General features: G+C 39.9%; 1 protein-coding gene across 1 annotated transcript; it reads right to left on the minus strand.

Annotated features, from left to right (window-relative positions):
- Positions 1–2,117: 2,117 nt before the first annotated feature.
- ift57 (intraflagellar transport 57 homolog (Chlamydomonas)) lies at positions 2,118–11,493 on the minus strand. Its single transcript, XM_066687636.1, has 11 exons — positions 11,036–11,493; positions 9,831–9,993; positions 8,989–9,107; positions 8,482–8,572; positions 6,717–6,788; positions 6,253–6,375; positions 5,913–5,984; positions 5,336–5,467; positions 3,347–3,409; positions 3,125–3,191; positions 2,118–2,836 (listed from the first exon to the last, which is right to left on the minus strand). The coding sequence occupies exons 1-11, from the start codon at positions 11,188–11,190 to the stop codon at positions 2,658–2,660; spliced, it is 1,236 nt and encodes a 411-aa protein (XP_066543733.1). The 5' UTR covers positions 11,191–11,493; the 3' UTR covers positions 2,118–2,657.
- Positions 11,494–22,627: the final 11,134 nt, after the last annotated feature.

Raw genomic sequence — 22,627 nt, forward strand, 5'->3', positions numbered from 1 at the left:
GCTCACTTAATGCACAAATTATACAGAACGAAACAAAGAAGCATGGAAAGATGTCTGCTTGCAATAACAAGAACAGATAGAAAAAGAAATTAATGAATCCAAGAACAATCCAAAATATGTGACATCACTGAGAGTGAACTTTTTTAAATGTCAGTGGGCTGGACTCGTTGCAAGAAGAACAGATGAAAGAAGAATCAAGGAGGATACTGAATGGATCATAAGAGATAAACGAAGATTCCCATCACAGGTTCAGAACAGAGTATATCAGATCAATGTGTCACAGTCATATCAATACTTGGACAGCATCAGCAGCCATTGACCCCTCCATGGCACCATGGAACCATGCAGCAGAAAGCTTTAAGTTAATAATAAGGCACATTTGCAAGGAGGCCAGGAAGGGAATGTGGAGGCTGTCAACGGAGCACCAACATTTTCTTGGCCGCCATGAGATCTGCCAGCCAAATCCTTTTCTTTTGTAAAGACAAGGAGTTGTCATCTAATAATAATACCCTGGGACTGAAAGGTATCTGTCTATCAAAAATAGTACATAAACTTTAGTCACAGAAACCTGTTCCTTTTTAACATCTTCGTTTGAATGCAAGTTGTTTGATCATGCATCTTATTTCAACTTTCATTAATCTATAGGCCTATAGGACATCGAGGGGTCTGTGAAACCATCTCATAGTGTCCCATTGTGTTAAACTCCTACTTAGTGCAATTAAGAGGGAACCCCAGATCTCGAAGACAATGAAAACATGTTGGTACTGATTTTTTAGGCTGGTGAAAAGTTAATTAAAAATAATTTTTAAAAAAGCTTAAAAGGAAAATAATGTTTTCATTGTCAAAAGATGTAGACTGCAAGTATGGTCTGGTTTACTTTCTCTGATTAATAAATCTGTCTGCTTTTGGTTGCTGCTCCCTAATGACTATCTGGACTCTGTTCCTTGCCATTTGTTTGATTGTGTGGCATTGTTGATTTATATAAGCTTTTGTTGATAAAGGCTGTTAATTGCTTTAATTACCTTCATTTGTACTGGCCTAATGCTGTCAATTGGTTTTGAATCTGAACTGCTACACCTGTTACTAAGCATTGCTAATGAATGAAAGGAGGAGAGCTGATAGGAAGTACAGAGGGTGTGTAATGGTTACTGTGTGAGAGCAAGAACAGGTGTAGCTGCTGTCACAGCCCAGTGTTAAATCGAGAAATACATGTGTGATACTACGAAATTACAGAACTTGTTCAGAGACCAGTTACTTATAACGTTAAATGCTTCAGAAGTCTCCATTCATTGCATGTAATTTTACAATAAGGAGACACATTTTTAGTAGTTCAGAAACTTGACAAAGATCTAAATCCAGTCATGCTCCATTCATGAAGAGACTTGCAGCTGCAGTCTAAAACCTCAGTGTAGTTTTAGAAAGATCTGTTCTGAATAATTAAACCACAGACTCTGTAGGAGCATATTATTCTCCAAAGCCAGGATTAGGATCTCTCGGATATTATAAATGGCTTATTTAATTTTGGATAATTGGATTTAAATATTATATAGTACGTGCATTATGACAAACCACCTTCGGGAGAAGAACTTTGAAAGGAGCATTAGTTTATTGTCTGGTCTATTTTTCTATACTGAAGCTTTGCGGGGTAAATTTGAGGAGTAATAATGGAAATAACAGAAATTCGATCAAGTGTGTAGAATATTTGCTGCTAATTTCTAATTCATTAAATTAAGAAATGAATTATTACTGACGCAAGCCTGAACAGCTTGAGACCCTCTCATTTCCTGCTCTGTCCTTCCCTCTAGTGGAGATATAAAGTATCCCACCACAATACACCAAGCTAAAAAGCGCACACATCTTCACTATAATCTGTCTTTGTCAAATCAAATATAGTTCTTATAAATATTTAACAGACTTTCCCAATCCTGCATCTCTAAAATTACTTACACACATTTTTCATGGTAAGCTTGCCACACAGAAATAGCTCCTTTTGATTATGCACTATTAAATTATAACTGACATCAATATAAAGTCCATTCCATGTCAAACTTCTTATGTAGAACAAATTATTGATATACTTAAGTTTTTACAAAAGAACAACACCCAGGAACTCCAAATTATTACATAAATGTTTTATTTCCAGATATATTCTTTCAATGTTATAAAGCTTAGACCGATATATTCTTAAGTATAATTTATAAATGCATCACATTTTGATAATGCAATATAAATCACTGAAAGGCCAATATGTCATTTATTAAGAGTAGCAGTTTACAAAATTGCTTGTATATAATTTACCATAAATCTATATATATCTTACATATCTTACAAGAAAGCTAAAATGTTATATACAACTCTGCTATCCTGATATATTGTTTTAACATGAATAAAGATATACAATTGGATTTTTTGTTTATATACTTATTTACAATAGGAAATACACTTAGTATAAAAACACTGAGTTATACTAATAAAACAATAAGCAGGTGAAGAACGGTACTGTATGATTCAAATGCAATATATGTACAGCTCTGGAAAAAATTAAGAGAACACTCCAGCTTCAGAAATCAATGTTAAGTGGTCTCTTAATTTTTTCCAAGAGCTGTATGTATGGAAGCATCACTGAACTATGTTGAGGTGTACAATAAATGAACACCTCAATAGCCACCAACGGCAGGTTCTGGGATATTGGTGGCATGCATGTCTCTGGTCATTTTGGACTTCTCTTTGAGTTTGGACTGCAGTAGCGTGTGCTCCACCACGCCTATGCGGATATCCATCTGCAGGATCTCTTGTTTCAGCTTTGTCAGGCTCTGTTTTATCTTCACCACAGGAGCTGCGAACCCATAAATTATAAAAGAGAATAATGATATCCACACAATGAATCGAGGAATAGAAAGCACACTTTCGTCTACTCTTGATGTGGAACATCTACAAAACCAACACTTGCATAGTACGAAAGACTGAATTATATCAAATGTCCTGGAAGCTAAAACCCATCAAACTGCTATAAACATCCAACGATCTACAGATTGTATATTTTAGATCAGTGTCCCTGAAATGAAACCTGTAGGAGCGTTATCCACAATTTGTGCAACAAAGCTGATTAACAGTATTGTCTCACCCCCATCAGACATGCTGCTGCCCTTTTCTTCCATTTCCTGCTTAACCTTCTCCAGTTCTTCTGTAATCTAAAATACATGAGAAAAAATGTTAAGATTAACACCCATGTCATATAATTCAGCTTACACAGACTAACTAAAGCCCTGCACTTATTCCATATCAAAAGTTCAACAACACATTTATCAAAAGACTGAAATCTTAAAGGTAGTCCTGCACCCCTCACCTCCGCCAGCACCCTGGTGCGCTCCGTCACTCCCCCACTTCCCTGCTGGTATCGTTCCTTTGCCTAAGAAACAAACACACAACATACCCCTTAATTTCCTTGCATATACAGTTGAATTGCATTATATACACATTTAACTTCCGCCAGTTCAACTATACGTGCTCAGCAAAAACAAAAAGATAAAAATGAAGTAGTGCAGGCCAAATTCCACTCAATAAGCATCTGCCCCAGAGTGAGCGCAAGATGGGGGACCTGCTGTTCCATTAGTCGGTTTACCGTTTTCCTTTTTTATTCTTTTTTTTCTCTCGGTTGCTTTGTATAGTTATTTGTGGTCAGGTTTCCAGAAGTTTCCCAGATAAATGGAAACTTTCTTTTCTATCATGATACTTGACAAAGGAAGTCATAATAATAACAAAGTTGGAGATATTGAAGGTACATTCTGTTTGAGCAATGCACTTCTACACAATCAGTGTGCTGCTAGACATTTGTTACCACTCTCTGTGACCTGAGGTTAGTGGCTGACAGTTATACACTCACCTAAAGGATTATTAGGAACACCATACTAATACTGTGTTTGACCCCCTTTCACCTTCAGAACTGCCATAATTCTACGTGGCATTGATTCAACAAGGTGCTGAAAGCATTCTTTAGAAATGTTGGCCCATATTGATAGGATAGCATCTTGCAGTTGATGGAGATTTGTGGGATGCACATCCAGGGCACGAAGCTCCCGTTCCACCACATCCCAAAGATGCTCTATTGGGTTGAGATCTGGTGACTGTGGGGGCCAGTTTAGTACAGTGAACTCATTGTCATGTTCAAGAAACCAATTTGAAATGATTCGACCTTTGTGACATGGTGCATTATCCTGCTGGAAGTAGCCATCAGAGGATGGGTACATGGTGGTCATAAAGGGATGGACATGGTCAGAAACAATGCTCAGGTAGGCCGTGGCATTTAAACGATGCCCAATTGGCACTAAGGGGCCTAAAGTGTGCCAAGAAAACATCCCCCACACCATTACACCACCACCACCAGCCTGCACAGTGGTAACAAGGCATGATGGATCCATGTTCTCATTCTGTTTACGCCAAATTCTGACTCTACCATCTGAATGTCTCAACAGAAATCCAGACTCATCAGACCAGGCAACATTTTTCCAGTCTTCAACTGTCCAATTTTGGTGAGCTTGTGCAAATTGTAGCCTCTTTTTCCTATTTGTAGTGGAGATGAGTGGTACCCGGTGGGGTCTTCTGCTGTTGTAGCCCATCCGCCTCAAGGTTGTACGTGTTGTGGCTTCACAAATGCTTTGCTGCATACCTCGGTTGTAACGAGTGGTTATTTCAGTCAAAGTTGCTCTTCTATCAGCTTGAATCAGTCGGCCCATTCTCCTCTGACCTCTAGCATCAACAATGCATTTTCGCCCACAGGACTGCCGCATACTGGATGTTTTTCCCTTTTCACACCATTCCTTGTAAACCCTAGAAATGGTTGTGCGTGAAAATCCCAGTAACTGAGCAGATTGTGAAATACTCAGACCGGCCCGTTTGGCACCAACAACCATGCCACGCTCAAAATTGCTTAAATCACCTTTCTTTCCCATTCAGACATTCAGTTTGGAGTTCAGGAGATTGTCTTGACCAGGACCACACCCCTAAATGCATTGAAGCAACTGCCATGTGATTGGTTGGTTAGGTAATTGCATTAATGAGAAATTGAACAGGTTTTCCTAATAATCCTTTAGGTGAGTGTATATTATACATGATTATAGAACAACAGACTGGGAGCTTCCAATTCTGAAAACTAATAAGGCAATGTCCCGACTGCCTTTAACAAGCATTCTCTTTCTCGGTTCTTCAGTGGATGAACGACATCGTCAGTTCCAGATTCTGATCAGAAGTTTAATTCCAGTAAATGACAAAGTACCTCACTATGTGATCAAGTGCTGAAGTCTCATACACATATCAAAACAGGAACAGTGGCCGGTACCTCACTGAGCTGTGACTGAGCCACTCGGTACTCCTGGACTAGATGCTCCAGCTGATTGTTTATGAACTTCTCCCGACTGCCCACTTTTTCCAGCGTCTTACTGATTTCTTCTTGCAGCTTGTTGAGGTAACCCTTGAAAAAAAAAGTATTCTGAAATAGTTCATACCAGGGCAAGACTTCATTCGTGCTTTTCAAGAATGTGGTAAGTAAAAGTTCTGTTCAGGAATTTCCCATCAGGCCTCAGACAATAAATGATTGTCAAACTAGGTTCTCGAGGTCACAGTGCTTGTTGAAAGATTAGTGTAGCAGAGCAACACCCATGGCAGTACATTCATATGAACCTTTGCATTGTGTAAGGATTTTGGTTTCACTTGCCATTTAGTCAGTTACCGTGACAATTTCTCTCCGAAAGGAGAGATATAAACACATTCCTCATTATAGGTCAAGATGTTCTCACTTTCAGCTCTCAGGTTACTATTTTAAAAAACCCATAACAGATACCAGATATCATGACATTGGTTATATGTGTCTGCTAATTCCACAAAGGCAATCCATCAGAAAATCAATGCATACGCACCTTGGTCTCTTTCAGGGAGGACTCAATGCCCTCTTTGTGTTGGTGCATTTGGTCCACATGGACTCGCCAGTCCTGGGAAGATCAATGCAGAATGCTTACTTTCAGCAATGAGAATCTGAACAAATATACCTTACCATACAATTGCTTACATCTACTGTGGTTCAATCCACAGTAAATGCATTTAAAAAGGCAGATACTGTGTTTCTTGTGATGATCTTGATGAGGATTATCAATGAGGGCGTGTGTATGTGTGAGTGGGACGTGTTTGTGTGGAAACGTGTGCATGCATGCCTTTTCTCGTGTGTGTATGTGTGATTTTGTATAAAAGAAAGGGTCTCACCTTATTATCAGTCCTGATTGTCACCTTCAGCTGTGGAAGAACTCGCTCCACTTCTAGGCTCCACTCTGCTGCGTCGGTCGTTGACTCCAAAATGTTGTCTGGCTTCGAGGACTCGCCGGCTTTCTACAGAAACATTGACCAATATTTGAACAAGAGAAACAGAATTGAAGGGCATTAATTACGACTCCATTAAAACTCAATTAAATTAATTACTTTCTTGTCAGACTGGTCAGAAACTCTTCAACAAAGCCTTTCAGAGGAAAATCTGGCTTCAGTAAGTAGTTGCACTATGTATATCCACTCTATTTTCTAATAGCTATTTATCTTTAACCAAGCTTTTTTTTTTTCTTTGTAGTGGTCAAGGCACATATTGTAAGGCACATATAGGTAACTGTACACACCTCATCTTGAAGAAATAATAGTTTTGTTTGTATGCATCTGAACCTAAATTTATGAACACTTACAGTCAGATTGGTCCTTGCCTTCAGAGCTTCCAGGTCTATTAGATTTTCTTCTTCATAATCATCTGGTTCCTCCTACATTACAGTGAAAAAAAAAAAAAAAAGGACTAAAGTAAAAATACCTTGTTGTCATCAAGGCAAGATATCAAACGATTTATTTGATCAAACCACCAGTTCACTGATTTCATCATTCGCAAGTACTTTTCTCTAGGTGGAAAACGCTTGGAAAAAATATAAGAACCCCTATCAACCTCTAGTCATGTAACATTATGGAATGGTCTGTTATTGCATGTGTCAGGTGTCCATAGGCTTTGCATTAAAAAGAAAGCAACAATATACACTCACCTAAAGGATTATTTGGAACACCATACTAATACTGTGTTTGACCCCCTTTCGCCTTCAGAACTGCCTTAATTCTACGTGGCATTGATTCAACAAGGTGCTGAAAGCATTCTTTAGAAATGTTGGCCCATATTGATAGGATAGCATCTTGCAGTTGATTAAGATTCGTGGGATGCACATCCAGGGCACGAAGCTCCCGTTCCACCACATCCCAAAGATGCTCTATTGGGTTGAGATCTGGTGACTGTGGGGGCCAGTTTAGTACAGTGAACTCATTGTCATGTTCAAGAAACCAATTTGAAATGATTCCACCTTTGTGACATGGTGCATTATCCTACTGGAAGTAGCCATCAGAGGATGGTCAAGAACAATGCTCAGGTAGGCCGTGGCATTTAAACGATGCCCAATTGGCACTAAGGGGCCTAAAGTGTGCCAAGAAAACATCCCCCACACCATTACACCACCATCACCAGCCTGCACAGTGGTAACAAGGCATGATGGATCCATGTTCTCATTCTGTTTACGCCAAATTCTGACTCTACCATCTGAATGTCTCAACAGAAATCCAGACTCATCAGACCAGGCAACATTTTTCCAGTCTTCAACTGTCCAATTTTGGTGAGCTTGTGCAAATTGTAGCCTCTTTTTCCTATTTGTAGTGGAGATGAGTGGTACCCGGTGGGGTCTTCTGCTGTTGTAGCCCATCCGCCTCAAGGTTGTACATGTTGTGGCTTCACAAATGCTTTGCTGCATACCTCGGTTGTAACGAGTGGTTATTTCAGTCAAAGTTGCTCTTCTATCAGCTTGAATCAGTCGGCCCATTCTCCTCTGACCTCTAGCATCAACAAGGCATTTTCGCCCACAGGACTGCCGCATACTGGATGTTTTTCCCTTTTCACACCATTCTTTGTAAACCCTAGAAATGGTTGTGCGTGAAAATCCCAGTAACTGAGCAGATTGTGAAATACTCAGACCGGCCCGTCTGGCACCAACAACCATGTCACGCTCAAAATTGCTTAAATCACCTTTCTTTCCCATTCAGACATTCAGTTTGGAGTTCAGGAGATTGTCTTGACCAGGACCACACCCCTAAATGCATTGAAGCAACTGCCATGTGATTGGTTGGTTAGATAATTGCATTAATGAGAAATTGAACAGGTGTTCCTAATAATCCTTTAGGTAAGTGTATAATCCACTACTGAGAACAGGATAACTAAAATGAAATGCCAAAACTAAAAGACAGTTCTCCTCCTCTCCAAACTACTGAGTTGATTAATCTTTGCTGCACAACATTAAAATCAGAAGGAAAGTTACAAACAGACACTTTAAATCTCGAGTCTCTGGATTTTCACTATTCTAGTGATGTCGTCAAAGTTCCTTTTGTGAGCGACAAAGACGTTAAATGAAAACACGACGAGGCACTTACAGTCATCTCTTCTTCCACTTTGTCCAGTGTGAGCTCCGCATCATCCTCCATCACAGACTCTTCCTCCAGCTCCTCCCTGGGGTAGCTCGGCCTGAAACACCATGCAGACGACACATGGAAACCTCCATAATGGAAGCACACACCACCGCCCCCATGATTTTTGCCTCACTTTGCCCAGAGCACTATTGTCTGACATCACTCAGTAGCAATTGGACTGTGGTTCTTGATAGATACAGAAACAATTTAAAAATGACATCCTTCCATCCATCTTGAATAACCACTTCATCCAATAAAGGGCCACATGATGTAATTACTTGTCTTCGGGGGGGGGGGGGCTTGTGTTAGAACATTCAGTTTGGTTATCAAAAATGTATATAATTTCAGTTTTTCTTAGGTACTGCAAAGAATAAGTACAGCTCCACAAAAGGGTGATATTCACATTGAAATAAGATATTAGTGCTCTGCAGCGTATAAGGGACACTGCATTATCAGATATTTCAGACTCACTTCTTCCAGCTGAATCTCGTATTTTTCAAGGCTTCTTCTGCTAACCGGTCCAACACATAGCACACATGCTCCCCAAATCCTGCCTTCAGTTTGGAAGGAGGGAAATCCACTGTTCCACCCTAGGCAAATAAAAAAGCATGCTTAAAATGACAAAAATCTGCGATCCAAGAGTAAGTGTGTATACAATCTATATTTTATATTGCTTCCAGTGCTCCAGATGGCCAGTCCTCTACTGGAGTACCCTACCTATCTCATTTGCAGTTACATCTGAGTTTGTAATATTTGGTTATATATGCTGCAACTGAATTATTACCTGAAACCGCATGATTTCAAGTCCTTCTTATATCTAAGATAAGAAAACTCCTAGGTAATGAGACGTAGACACATGCTTTGATGCTCTTCACTGAAGGATTGTCATTTGACAGAGATCAATGCAATGATGGCCCATTTAACCTGTCCTTTCTGGTGTGCCATTTGTGATGTTTTCAAACCAAAGCTATACTTTTTGATAACCCCTTTTTAACCTGTTCTCCTCTCAGTGATATGCCGACATGACTGATAGCTTAGGTTAGACTGAAACAAATCTTCAGTAGACTGAACACAATGCAATAATTTGATGCTATATTTTTCCAGAGCATGACTTGTCCTCTAATAGCTTTTGTCTGATTCATCAATCCTTAATGCATGATCCAATCCAATATGTTGCACATGTTTTCAGTAATCATTATTGTAGCGAAAAGGTCATTTGGTGACAAATCACAAGATAAACTCGTAACCAAGACAATGTCACAACACACACACACACACACAAGCTATTTGTTCTGGTTCTCCAGGACACTCACTAAGGACCGCAGCTCCGTCAGGATGTTGGACACCGTGGCGTTGGGGTCATCGTCCTCCTGCGGCTCCTCGAAGGGCCGTTCAGACCGGTTGATGAGCCATGACGCAATAATGGTAAACATGAAGAACTGTTCACCTGGGTTTGTCGGCAGGGCGAAGTAATGTCTGGAAAGGAGGGGGTTAAATGAATTCAAAGAATTAAGAAGTTATCTTTTGTTTTACCTGTAATCTACAGGATGGGAATGTAAGGAATGTGGTTAGCATTTTAGAAGTCTGTGGGTCCTGCAGAAATACTATAGTGCCTGCCTATTTGGTTCCTGCATCTCTCGGCTGAGCAAAACGTGATACCATTTTAAGACCAATCTTTTGAAGATTTAAGACCCATTTTCACTCAAGTACAAATTCTAAAAGTGTGACTAATTAAATTTAACAATTAGTAATTCAAGCTGTATGAATTGTAAATGAATAAAACATTGTGATGCTAGTACAATACATACAGCACCAATGCAATAATAGTAGTTGATGACAAGGGTTATTGTTATAAAAAAAAAAAACTTTAAACAACTAATTTGAATATTTATGAAATACAAACAGCACTCAATTGATCTAACTAGTAATGTTCTGTCAGATCACTTACAAAAAAAGAAAACTGTTATTGTCCACATATTAGTCAAGATATTAGGTAACCTATGGCAACTGCTTCAATTCTTCACACTTTAGTTAGTTAAAATATTTCTGTGTGGATAATAACTAAGTTATTGCACAAATGTAAACACCGGGAAATAAAAAAAAAATTGGCAAGTCTGGCATGATTTGTACTGGTAGGTTTTTACACAACTTCCTATTTGCCAAACTGGGTTAAAAGTATATTCAAATTGTGTAATTAAATCATTTAATGTAATTTACTGAGATTCAAGCTCAGGTCTCCTGACACAAGCTTGCCTCTGTGGATTTAAAAGAAATCCTGGTTTTGAAACTCGTTTACTATTTGTACTTATTTTTATAATTACGCCTGCTACCGTACTTGTTAACACCACGTGTATTATTATTATGATTACAAATGTCAATGCACACGTAACAGAATCAGCATTAACTCCAGCCCAATTTGGTAGAAAAGGGAAAAAAAACAATGACCACACAGTTGTATTCATAAGGTTGCGCAGCATTGCAGCAATATTGGATATGGCTTGAGATCCGAGACTCCTACCTCGACAGGGACTTCATGTTGTGTTTTCTCAGCACTTCTTCCTCGTAATCCAGCAACTTCAATTTATCCAACAGGTCCTCCATCATCACAAACATCTGGTAGGCGGCCCCGGGTCCTCGCTCATCTTCATCTCCTCGCCTGTTATCTTCTGCCATCTGGCACAGTATATATGTATATGTGCTGATATGGTGACAGTGTGGTGTCAGTGGAAACCGCGGGCTCGACTGGTTCTTGTTTAGTGACAGTGACGCTGCCGCAGCGTTGCCAAGCAAGGGACACCTTGGTTACAGATCGGGAGTGCGACCGAGCAAATAATTAAAGCAAAATCTTGCTTGGTGCTTCCAAAAGGTTGTATATCGAGTCTGAGTCAATAACAGACACACAAATAATAATAAAAAAACCAATGCGTCAGTTCTGGAGCTACCGAACTCACCCGGAAGTAAATCCCAAGCTTTCAGTCGTTTCCCGGAAGTTGAATTTGCCATGGAAACGTCCTAAACTAAACAGTCCCCTGATGCCCCGGGGCGGTTCTGTGTACTCGAAGCGGGTTTTTAAAACATTTAAGTTAAAATTAAAGATACGAATGAATGAATGTCAGGTAATCTAAAATACAACAATGGACAAACATTGCCCTAGCATTGGTGCTCTAGTAATGCAAAACGTTTCACCCCAGTTTGTATTAAAACTGAATCTGTTTTTGTAACTTCTCATCACTTTACTGAAAGTCTCTACAACATAAATGCGGTGGTTACTTTGCTTCCTTTTGCAGTTCCTGACAAGTGACTATTCAGTATTTATTAATTAAAATGAATTAAGAAGGGCGAATGATTTGCTGCACGATACAAAAAACAGCAAACAAGTACGAAAAAACAACATAGAGAATGCGATACAATTTGCATTGTACTCTGCATTACATTGTTGCAACTAACACATGTACTATCCAAATAAATATGATATAGAAGGCAGTGAAGAATAGTATTGAATTAAACAAAAACAAAAACTGATGATTTAGACATCCAAGAAGAGAGACCTAATTTACTGTCTGTATATGTGGTCTGGTTAGTTACCGACCGGCGACCTGAGCTCTGCAGTAAGAAGAGTTTGTTTACGATACACTGGGATACAATACGACCCCCGTCCCTTATTCCGTGTTAACAAAATCCAAAGCATTTAGGTCGAGTTATTGTAGCGCCGATGTCCGCAGATCTGCAGAATCCCACCGATCCCACTGGATGAGCACCGCAGATGCGCGCAGAACTGCGGAAAACTGCGCTACAACAACCCGACCCTACTAGCCTGACAGCCAAGATGTAAACAAGGATTGAAAAAAAAATCTTAACTTTCAAACCCTTTTTTCCAATCTTTCTGGAATTTTAGGACTTTGTCAAGCAATAAGTTACCAACAAAAACACTTTTGTTATCATCATTTGCTATGATTTTGTGTCAATGTTGAGGACTGAAAAAATCTCCATTGTGTGTCTGTATTGATCACTGGCAAAAATACAATATCGTCTACAGGAACTTTACAATTTAAGCTCTAACTTTGGAATGCTTTGCTCTTATCTAGGTTCCAATTGCATATGAAAGATGGGATTCTCATCTTGGTTTAGGATCATCAACTGGACACTAAATATGTATTTATACACTGCATGACCAAAAGTATATGGACACCCCTTCTAATTAGTGGATTTGGCTATTGCTGACAGGTGTGTAGTCATTGAGCAGCAACAACTCAGCTCCGAAGTGGTAGGCCACACAAGCTCACAGAACGGGACCACTGAACAAAAATAGTCTGTCCTCGGTCTGCAACAATCACTACCCAGTTCCAGTCTGCCTCTGGAAGCAACGTCAGCACAAGAACCGTTTGTCGGTAATTTCATGAAATGGGTTTCCATGGCCGAGCAGCCACACAAAAACCGAAAATATCACCATGCACAATGCCAAATGCTGGCTGTAATGGTGTAAAGCTCTCTGCCGTTGGATTCTGAAGCTGTGGAAATGCATTCTCGGGAGTGACGAATCGCGATTCACCATCTTGCAAGACGAATCTAGGTTTGGCGGATGCCAGGAGAACACTGGTCTGGGGCTGTTTTTCATGATTCGGGCTAGGCTCCTTAGTTCCACTGCAGGGAAATCTTAAAGCTACAGCATACAATTACATTTTAGACAATTTTGCAGTTCCAACTTTGTGGTAACAGTTTGGGGAAGGCCCTTTCCTGTTTCAGCATGACAATTCCCCCGTGCACAAAGTGAGGAACTCCGACTGTGAGCCAAGACTAATCGCTCTACATCAGAGCTCAACTTCACTAATGCCCTTGTGGCTGAATGGAAGCAAATCCCTGCAGCAATGTTCCAATATCTAGAGGAAAGCCTTCCCAGAAGAGTGGAGGCTATTCTATCAGCCATTTAATGCCCATCATTCTGGAATGAGATGTTTGACAAGCAGGTATCCACATACATTTGTCCATGTACTGTATTTGAGAGTTATTGTGGTAAAATGTGAGTACAACTGAACACCTGAAAATGGAGGCCAGTTGATTTAATAGAAATCAAAACTGCAATTGGCCTTCTGCTACTTACAGGCATGAACAAAAACAAACCATCAGCCCATCAACACTCTGTAGTCTAAGAAAGCTGAGAGGGTTCAACACTCTGCTGCTAGGCACCGGTGTGTCCTCTGCCCCCGTAGCAAACACAGAAAGTTTCAATGGATTAAATTGTTCAAAATATCTGTCCAAAACATACAAACATATTTGTTTTTAAATTTGGCTTTGAATGTATCAAAATGTTCAAATATATGCTTATATGCTTATTTAAAACCATTTACTTGTGTTACCAAAGGATAATCAAATAAAGTGTTACTGTTCCATCATTTCCAATTGGGGTCCAAAAATGCCCTCATTGGCACTATTAGAGGGTGAAATATGTTGGCGCTTTTAAGGCTAATAAAATGATTGTTTTCTGTACTTGCCGTCTGACTCTGAGCCCGCATTCCCTGCTATCCTACCACAGGAAGCTATAATGTAGATTAGTGACAATGTTTCGACTTTCCAATCATATGGATGTTCTCATAGCTGCATTTGGATACATGTTTTCGTTACAGTTTCAGCCAAAAGTATTAAAAAGCTAGACTTGAATAAGGTTCAAAACAAAGCCAAGCAAGCAAACAAACATCTACATAACCAAAAACACACACAAAGTTTGAGAGTGTATAAATACGCTTTAAAAATCCATCAAGTTTGTGTATTCATGTGTATTACCAACAATACATCTGTTATGTGTATATATTTTTGATTAAATGGTTTTAAAGTGTCACATTTGACTTTATGTGTAATATTGTAATTTATTGTAATATAGACATTTTAACATTTAATCCTCACTTTCTGATACTATGAATTGTATTTTTTATTTTAACAAAATGATAGAAAGAATATATCATGAACATCATGAACTTGTATAATGGTACTTGATTCCAGGCAACATGATTCTCACAATCTTAAAACGAATTCAAAACGAAGAAAAATAAAATCATACAAGATACAATCAATATTATAATCAATATTTAGTATCAGATGTCTTTAAATAAGCCAAAGTGTAATGCCTGTCAAAGGCTATAATTTAATATGCTGATTTTAATTAAATTAAACAAAAACTGAAATGGTGTTAAAATATCAGTCTGCTTCGTCACATATTTTTTAAATAATATTATCTACTACCATAATTTATAATAATAAAAAAATATATACAAATAATACTAGTAGATAATATTAATTAAGAAAGCAAATGTATTGTTTTGCTAAACATTTTAACACAGTTTCACCTCATTGTTCTCAAATACAATGTATTCGAAAATTGAAAAACATATTTAATATTTTTTTATATAAATTATATAAAATATTTTATATAACGTTGTAGTGCCCAATAAAATGGATAACTTTTAAGTTATGTTCACAACAGTACCAGAAACTTGGTTAGGACAACTAATGAGGCGCTGTTCGCTGTCTTCGAATGTAAGCAAAATATCAGTGTGTTTAGAGAGGGAAATATTTGTTAAAGTTATGTTTTAAGAAAATACATAACAGTAGGCCTACATTACTACAGAATTACATTTTTCAAATCAACAACTGTATCTATTTTTTATATAAAAAAATACATATTTACTACAATTCTTGATATAAAGATTGTAAGGATTAAATATGAAAACGCTTTGCCTTAGAAATGACCAAGACAGTTTAATCGTGAAAAGAAAAATGCTCCTTTAGAATTCTTTGTTGTTGTTAGCCGAGGCTGTTTGGTGGGCGGGGTGTGCACTTTTAATTGGGGATATTTAACACATGTATTTAAATTACGCTTCACTTCTAACTCCATTGTTTATGTCTATATTTTCACTTTCACAAATTACACTTTGTATTCAGTTTTCATTTTGGCTGCACGTTATATGCGTGATATATATATATATATATATATATATATATATATATATATATATATATATATATATATATATATAACAATCAGGCGCTCACTCGGGCGGCGCGGGCCTGTGGGCTGGTTCTGCTTTATCTTTTGGCAATTTCTATGTGGTATCCAGTGTGACCATGTGTTCACAAATAAGAACTTGGTTTATGGTATAGTATACCCCTTCCTGTCCTGGATGGAGTCAGAAGTGACTTTGGAAATCACTTACACTATACTGTATAGTGGCACCACTTCTAATATATATTTTTTTGTTTCACAATGTTCTTGACACACTTCTTTAACAGTATATATACAGTGAGGGAAAAAAGTATTTGATCCCCTGCTGATTTTGTACGTTTGCCCACTGACAAAGAAATGATCAGTCTATAATTTTAATGGTAGGTGTATTTTAACAGTGAGAGACAGAATAAGAACAAAAAAATCCAGAAAAACGCATTTCAAGAAAGTTATACATTGATTTGCATGTTAATGAGTGAAATAAGTATTTGATCCCCTATCAATCAACAAGATTTCTGGCTCCCAGGTGTCTTTTATACAGGTAACGATGTCAGGGACAAGATTGTAGACCTACACAAGGCTGGAATGGGCTACAAGACCATCGCCAAGCAGCTTGGTGAGAAGGTGACAACAGTTGGTGCGATTATTCGCAAATGGAAGAAACACAAAATAACTGTCAGTCTCCCTCGGTCTGGGGCTCCATGCAAGATCTCACCTCATGGAGTTTCAATGATCATGAGAACGGTGAGGAATCAGCCCAGAACTACACGGGAGGATCTTGTTAATGATCTCAAGGCAGCTGGGACCATAGACACCAAGAAAACAATTGGTAACACACTACGCCATGAAGGACTGAAATCCTGCAGCGCCCGCAAGGTCCCCCTGCTCAAGAAAGCACATGTACAGGCCCGTCTGAAGTTTGCCAATGAACATCTGAATGATTCAGAGAACTGTGTGAAAGTGTTGTGGTCAGATGAGACCAAAATCGAGCTCTTTGGCATCAACTCAACACGCCGTGTTTGGAGGAGGAGGAATGACCCCAAGAACACCATCCCCACCGTCAAACATGGAGGTGGAAACATTATGCTTTGGGGGTGTTTTTCTGCTAAGGGGACAGGACAACTGCACCGCATCAAAGGGACGATGGACGGGGCCATGTACTGTCAAATCTTGGGTGAGAACCTCCTTCCCTCAGCCAGGGCATTGAAAATGGGTTGTGGATGGGTATTCCAGCGTGACAATGACCCAAAACACACAGCCATGGCAACAATGGAGTGGCTCAAGAAGAAGCACATTAAGGTCCTGGAGTGGCCTAGCCAGTCTCCAGACCTTAATCCCATAGAAAATCTGTGGAGGGAGCTGAAGGTTCGAGTTCCCAAACGTCAGCCTCGAAACCTTAATGACTTGGAGAGGATCTGCAAAGAGGAGTGGGACAAAATCCCTCCTGAGATGTGTGCAAACCTGGTGGCCAACTACAAGAAACGTCTGACCTCTGTGATTGCCAACAAGGGTTTTGCCTCCAAGTTCTAAGTCGAAGGGGTCAAATACTTATTTCCCTCATTAACATGCAAATCAATGTATAACTTTTTTGAAATGTGTTTTTCTGGATTTTTTTGTTGTTATTCTGTCTCTCACTGTTAAAATACACCTACCATTAAAATTATAGACTGATCATTTCTTTGTCAGTGGGCAAACGTACAAAATCAGCAGGGGATCAAATACTTTTTTCCCTCACTGTATATAGTCCTGTGTTCACAACAGTAAATTATTTTATTATTTTAATTGTTTTATGAACCCAAGACAATGTCTATACTAAACTAAAAAGCCTAATAATACATACAAATATAATAACAGAGCTGGTCTTTGTTGATATTTATGGAATGCCGTTTGAGTCAATATTAATAAGGAAAAAATCTAAAATAAGGAAATAATTGTAATATGAAATAGAAGTCAAAATGAAATACATTTCTCCACAGTAATGAGGAGAAGAATAAACAAAAATCAAAGGCAACTGCTGATACTTATACATTTCATTACCTAATGCATATTATGGTCCATGACTTTTGGAGAAGTTGTTTGGTTACTTTCTTCCTGTTATTCTGATTTGGTCTGATTTAAGGTAAAGACTTTTTAAACAAGAAGATTCATCGCCTTGAGTTTAACGGAGAGAATGATCCTACTGATTTAATTTTACAATTTAAAAAATGGGTAAATACTACTGACTTCTGTACACAGGTACAAGCAAGACACGTCAATACTCGTGGCAAGTGTGTTAATACAGTAGTGACTTCTAACAATGAGTTCACCTCTATAATACATACAAGGTTAACAGATGTACCAACTACTGTTGAAAAAGTATTCAATGCTGAATTAATAGAAGAAGCCCCTCAAAAGTGTGTGTGATGGGGTGGCCGGGAATTGAGGTTCAAAGACAGAACCACAGGTAACAAAAACAACACTTTTATTGAAGAAACACAAAGTAAACTGGCATGAAGGCCAAAACAAAAGTGAACAAAACAAACTACACACAGGATGGAAACAGTCTTCACTGTGGTATTACAAAACAACATACACACCTTGCTTCCAATCCAAACTCTCTAACCCCTGATGTTTTGCGCACACAAGTATGGTCGTCACCTAAAATATGTTAAAATGTGTGATGGAAAACAGACAATACAATTTGAATTCCATTATCTAACATGTAGGGCAATCAGTCTCCCGAGGTAATTATTGGTCAGTATTAATGAATGACATAAATCATTACATTGTAATGACTGGCTATTTGTAAAACTCAAAATGTAGTAACAAGCACAGAAAGCCTGTCTACATATAACATTATATGGATCGTCTTAATTGTACAGCAGCAAAACAACAATGTTACATTAGTTTATTGCAGGCACATTACAAGAATATACATTTGAATACTGAAAAAATTAAGTCGGCCTGCACACATCCAAATTTAAACACCAGACACGAGTTTTCGAATTATCATTAACTTAATTAAAGGCTTTTTAAATCATTCTGCCCATTTCCCTGCAGACAATGTTTTGTATGAAACTGTTATTCACATTTGTTTAATGTGGAGAAAGACAAACTAAATGTAGCAGTATACGCATGGCTAACACATTGGAAATATGTACTGATGGCTTAGACAATTATTTGTTTTTAAAATGCATTGACACAACAGCTATGGTTTGTAAAAATCGGTATCTCTTTCCATAAAAACTGACATATCTACACATTTGGAGGACAGCACCCTATAGTAACGCTCTCACCAGTATGTAGCCCCGCGACCTCAATCGGGCGGGAGTTGCGCTGTGGGAGAGAGCAGCCAGTACGTTCACATTTTATAGTTTATTTTGGTACTTTTATCAATTAAATACATTTAAAATTTCAAATGATTTGAAATACAAAAACCCATAAACACACATATATAAGTAGATAACTGTGTGAGACAAAATTCCAAAGCCACTTTCATGTAGCTTATGAACTGAGACACGCTAATCAATGTTACTCATAGGCCTTTCATCAATGTTTGGCCAGATTTTGATATTGCAGATGTCAGAAAAAAACACCACAGGTGATGTGAATAGTATTGGGAAGTTATATCAAATATAAAGTTTGGGTATTTTTGCGGATTTTGCGAGGTCCTGTGAGGTTCTGCGCACTTCGTACTGTGTATGTAACGTGTATTTGATATTGATTGTGTTCAGTTAAGTGCCTGCTCTTTTGTATAGGACTGGTAGGTGTGGGTATTGTCATAAGAAAAGTTAGGATCCAATTGGTTAGACTAAACCACTTTAAGCTATTCCCACATTCACCGCAATATACATTACGCACAATCCACCTTGGTTACAATAGGGATTAACACGTGGTTACATTTTAAGTACAGCTAACCACCTTAAGCCCTTTCCACATTAAGCCATTGTGACAAACCAAGGGGCAGGGTCATACATGGCAGATATGTCAGGCCAGGTCTGCTGCAAGGTCTGTACTCTAGGGTAGAATACCGACCCTAGACAACTACATTTCCCAGAAACCCTCAGGCAGCCATTCTACCAGCCAAGGCGGTTTGTCACATTTGGTGGAGAATGCGGGCACTGATCCCATGAAACCCAGACTTGCTAAGTGATTTTTTTTTCTTAAACAAAACGGAGGAGGTTGTTAAAGCTTTGCTACAGGCTGTCAAACAGGAATCGACCAGGGTGCAGCAGGTGGCTCACCAGGATGCTATGCGGATGCATCAGGAAGCACTGCAGGTCCAGCATGATACAAATAAAATGTTTAGAGAAGAGCAGGAAAAGGTGACTAAAGAACTGAAAGAGAGTGTTGAAGCACTTGGAACCAGGATTGGGCCACAGGGGGCTGCAACCCATTCCACTCCCCGCACCAATCACTTTCTGCAGAAAATGACAAAACAGGCCTTGAGGCCTTCCTTATGACCTTTGAGAGGACAGCAGAGAGAGAGGGATGGCCAAAAGAATCCTGGGCAGGGTTCGTGGCACCTTATCTGGCAGGGGATGCACAGAAAGCGTACTTTGATCTGGAGCTGAAGGACGCCCAGGACTATGATAATGACTCGATTGGGCATGACCACCGCAGTGAGGGCACATCGGTTTCAGCAGTGGGCCTACCAACCAGGACAACCACCCCGAACGCAGATGTTTGATCTGATCCATCTGGCCAGGAAATGGCTACAGCCAGAGGTCCATTCATCAGCCGAGGTGGTGGAGGCCATAGGCCTTGACCACTACCAACGCTGTTTGCCCAAGGAGGTTCGACGCTGGGTTGGCCAGAATGAGGTGCTGTCCGCTGACACCTTGGTGGCCATTGAAGAGCGGTTCTATACAGCCGGAGCAGCAGAGCATGTACCGGAGGTTAAAAACTCGTTCCCCAGGCCATGGCGAACCAGAGGACCGGGTAAGATGGTTCCAAAGTACTCTGGGAAACATGACGCGCTGGGAGATGGAAGAAAAGAGCAAGACTGGGGGGCAAAGGTGGGGCCTAAAGCCGAGACTAAGGGTTATAGGGGGTCACCATTACAACCAATTGTCTGCTACAATTGTGACAAAGTAGGACATATTGCAGCCCACCGCCCAGGGAGAGAGGAACCAATGCAATGTAATGTGTGTGATAAGGGGAAAGAGAAACCGGTATTTTATGCCTGCCCTGTTGGTACGGATGTTTTCATAGGCGGAGTACCTAATCCAAAACACATGTGTACAGTGATAGTCGATGGGAAAGAAGTGGCTGCGCTACTCGACTCTGGCAGTATGGTTACACTGGTCACAGAAAAATTGGTAGCGACCAATAAGCTGGATAGACATCAGGAGCTCAGTATCACATGCATACATGGCGACACACGCCCCTATCCCACAGCCCTTGTAAACATACAGACAGAGGCCGGGATACTAGTTTACAAAGTCGGTGTGGTACCCAACATGCCATATCATGTGATACTGGGACGATATTTTCCTAATTTTGGAAAACTAGGTAGAAAACAGAGTAAATTGGAAATGCACACTGAAAACTGTAAGCAGGAAGTTAACTCGATCCCACAACTAGAGTTAAAAGTAGACCTGGTTCCAGTCGAGTCGAAAGTGAAGATTTTGGTTTTGGAAAATGAAACTGAAAACATAGGGGTGGAATGTAGTGACATAGATGACCCTAGGAGGGTGAGGAACCCAGCACTAGCAGGGTGGGTGAGAATCCATTCATAGAGACCCCTGAAGCTGACAATATAGAAGTGTCAGTGTTAGAGGGACTCCCCACTGAATTTGGCATTTGCGAGATCTCACTCTACACTATGCTAAAGAAAATGTGAAGGTAGTAAATGGGACCCCTATGAATACTGCAGACCTGCCAACAGCTTATCCTTATTTTATGGTAAAAAATGACCTATTGTACCGTGTAAATAAGATAGGGGTGGACATTGTGGAGCAATTGCTAGTTCCCACCCCGTTCAGACGAACAGTTCTCACTGGCACATGGGCATATCCTGGGGGGACATCTGGGGATGGACAAAACCAAGGATAGACTCCTGAGGAGGTTTTACTGGCCAGGCGTACATGCAGACGTGACAGAACATTGTAGCTCATGTCCTGAATGTCAACTACATGCTCCTAAACCAGCATTCAGCCCACTGGTCCCTTTGCCCATCATAGAGACCCCCTTTGCTAGGATAGCTATGGATCTGGTGGGACCTCTCCCGAAATCAGCCAGAGGGCATCAGTATATACTGGTTATTTTGGATTATGCCACCAGGTACCCAGAAGCCATTCCACTGCGGACCATGGCTTCAAAAGGTATTGTAAAAGAGCTAATGTTGATATGTAGTAGGGTGGGTATACCGAGGGAGATATTAACAGACCAGGGCACACCCTTTATGTCTAAGGTTATGACCGATCTGTGTAAATTGTTACAGGTTAAGCAGTTGAGAACATCAGTCTACCACCCACAAACAGATGGGTTGGTTGAGAGATTTAATAGGACCCTGAAGTCCATGCTAAGAAAGGTAATCGATAAGGATGGGAAAAATTGGGACTTCATGCTGCCCTACTTGATGTTTGCCATTAGGGAAGTCCCACAGGCTTCCCTGGGTTTTCGCCTTTTGAACTGTTATATGGGAGGCACCCCAGGGGGATATTAGACATAGCCCGTGAAACGTGGGAACACGAGTCCACTCCTTCCCGGAGTGTAGTCGAGCACATCAATGCTATGCAAGAGAGAATAGCCACAGTCACTCCCATTGTGAGAGAGCACCTAAGGCAGGGACAGGAACGCCAACAATTTGCCTATAATCATCAGGCTACACTGAGGGTGTTCCAGCCTGATGACAGGGTGTTGGTGTTGGTTCCCACTGTAGAATGTAAATTTCTGGCTACGTGGAAGGGACCTTATGAGATTATAGAGCGAATAGGGGAAGTGAACTATAAGGTTCGGCAGCGCGGCCGTTGACCCCCAGAACAAATATATCATGTCAACTTAATAAAAGCCTGGAAGGACAGGAAAGTGTTGATGTTGACTTACCCCCCTCAGCCACTAGGGGCACCAAAGGTGAATATTGCAGCCACCCTGTCACCTGACCAGTTGAAGGAGGTGAATGACTTGATAATA

Source organism: Amia ocellicauda, chromosome 2 (genome assembly GCF_036373705.1).
Source record: "Amia ocellicauda isolate fAmiCal2 chromosome 2, fAmiCal2.hap1, whole genome shotgun sequence".
Lineage (NCBI taxonomy): Eukaryota > Metazoa > Chordata > Actinopteri > Amiiformes > Amiidae > Amia > Amia ocellicauda.

What these genes read in the sequence shown, in the direction of transcription:
- ift57 (XM_066687636.1), bottom strand. Translation starts at nt 11,190, where the DNA reads ATGGCAGAAGATAACAGGCGAGGAGATGAAGATGAGCGAGGACCCGGG. An exon ending in CTCAGTCACAGCTCAGTGAG is followed by an intron (nt 3,410 to 5,335) that starts GTACCGGCCACT and finishes TTTGTTTCTTAG; the next exon opens with GCAAAGGAACGATACCAGCA. An exon ending in CAGCAGCATGTCTGATGGGG is followed by an intron (nt 2,837 to 3,124) that starts GTGAGACAATAC and finishes ATGGGTTCGCAG; the next exon opens with CTCCTGTGGTGAAGATAAAA.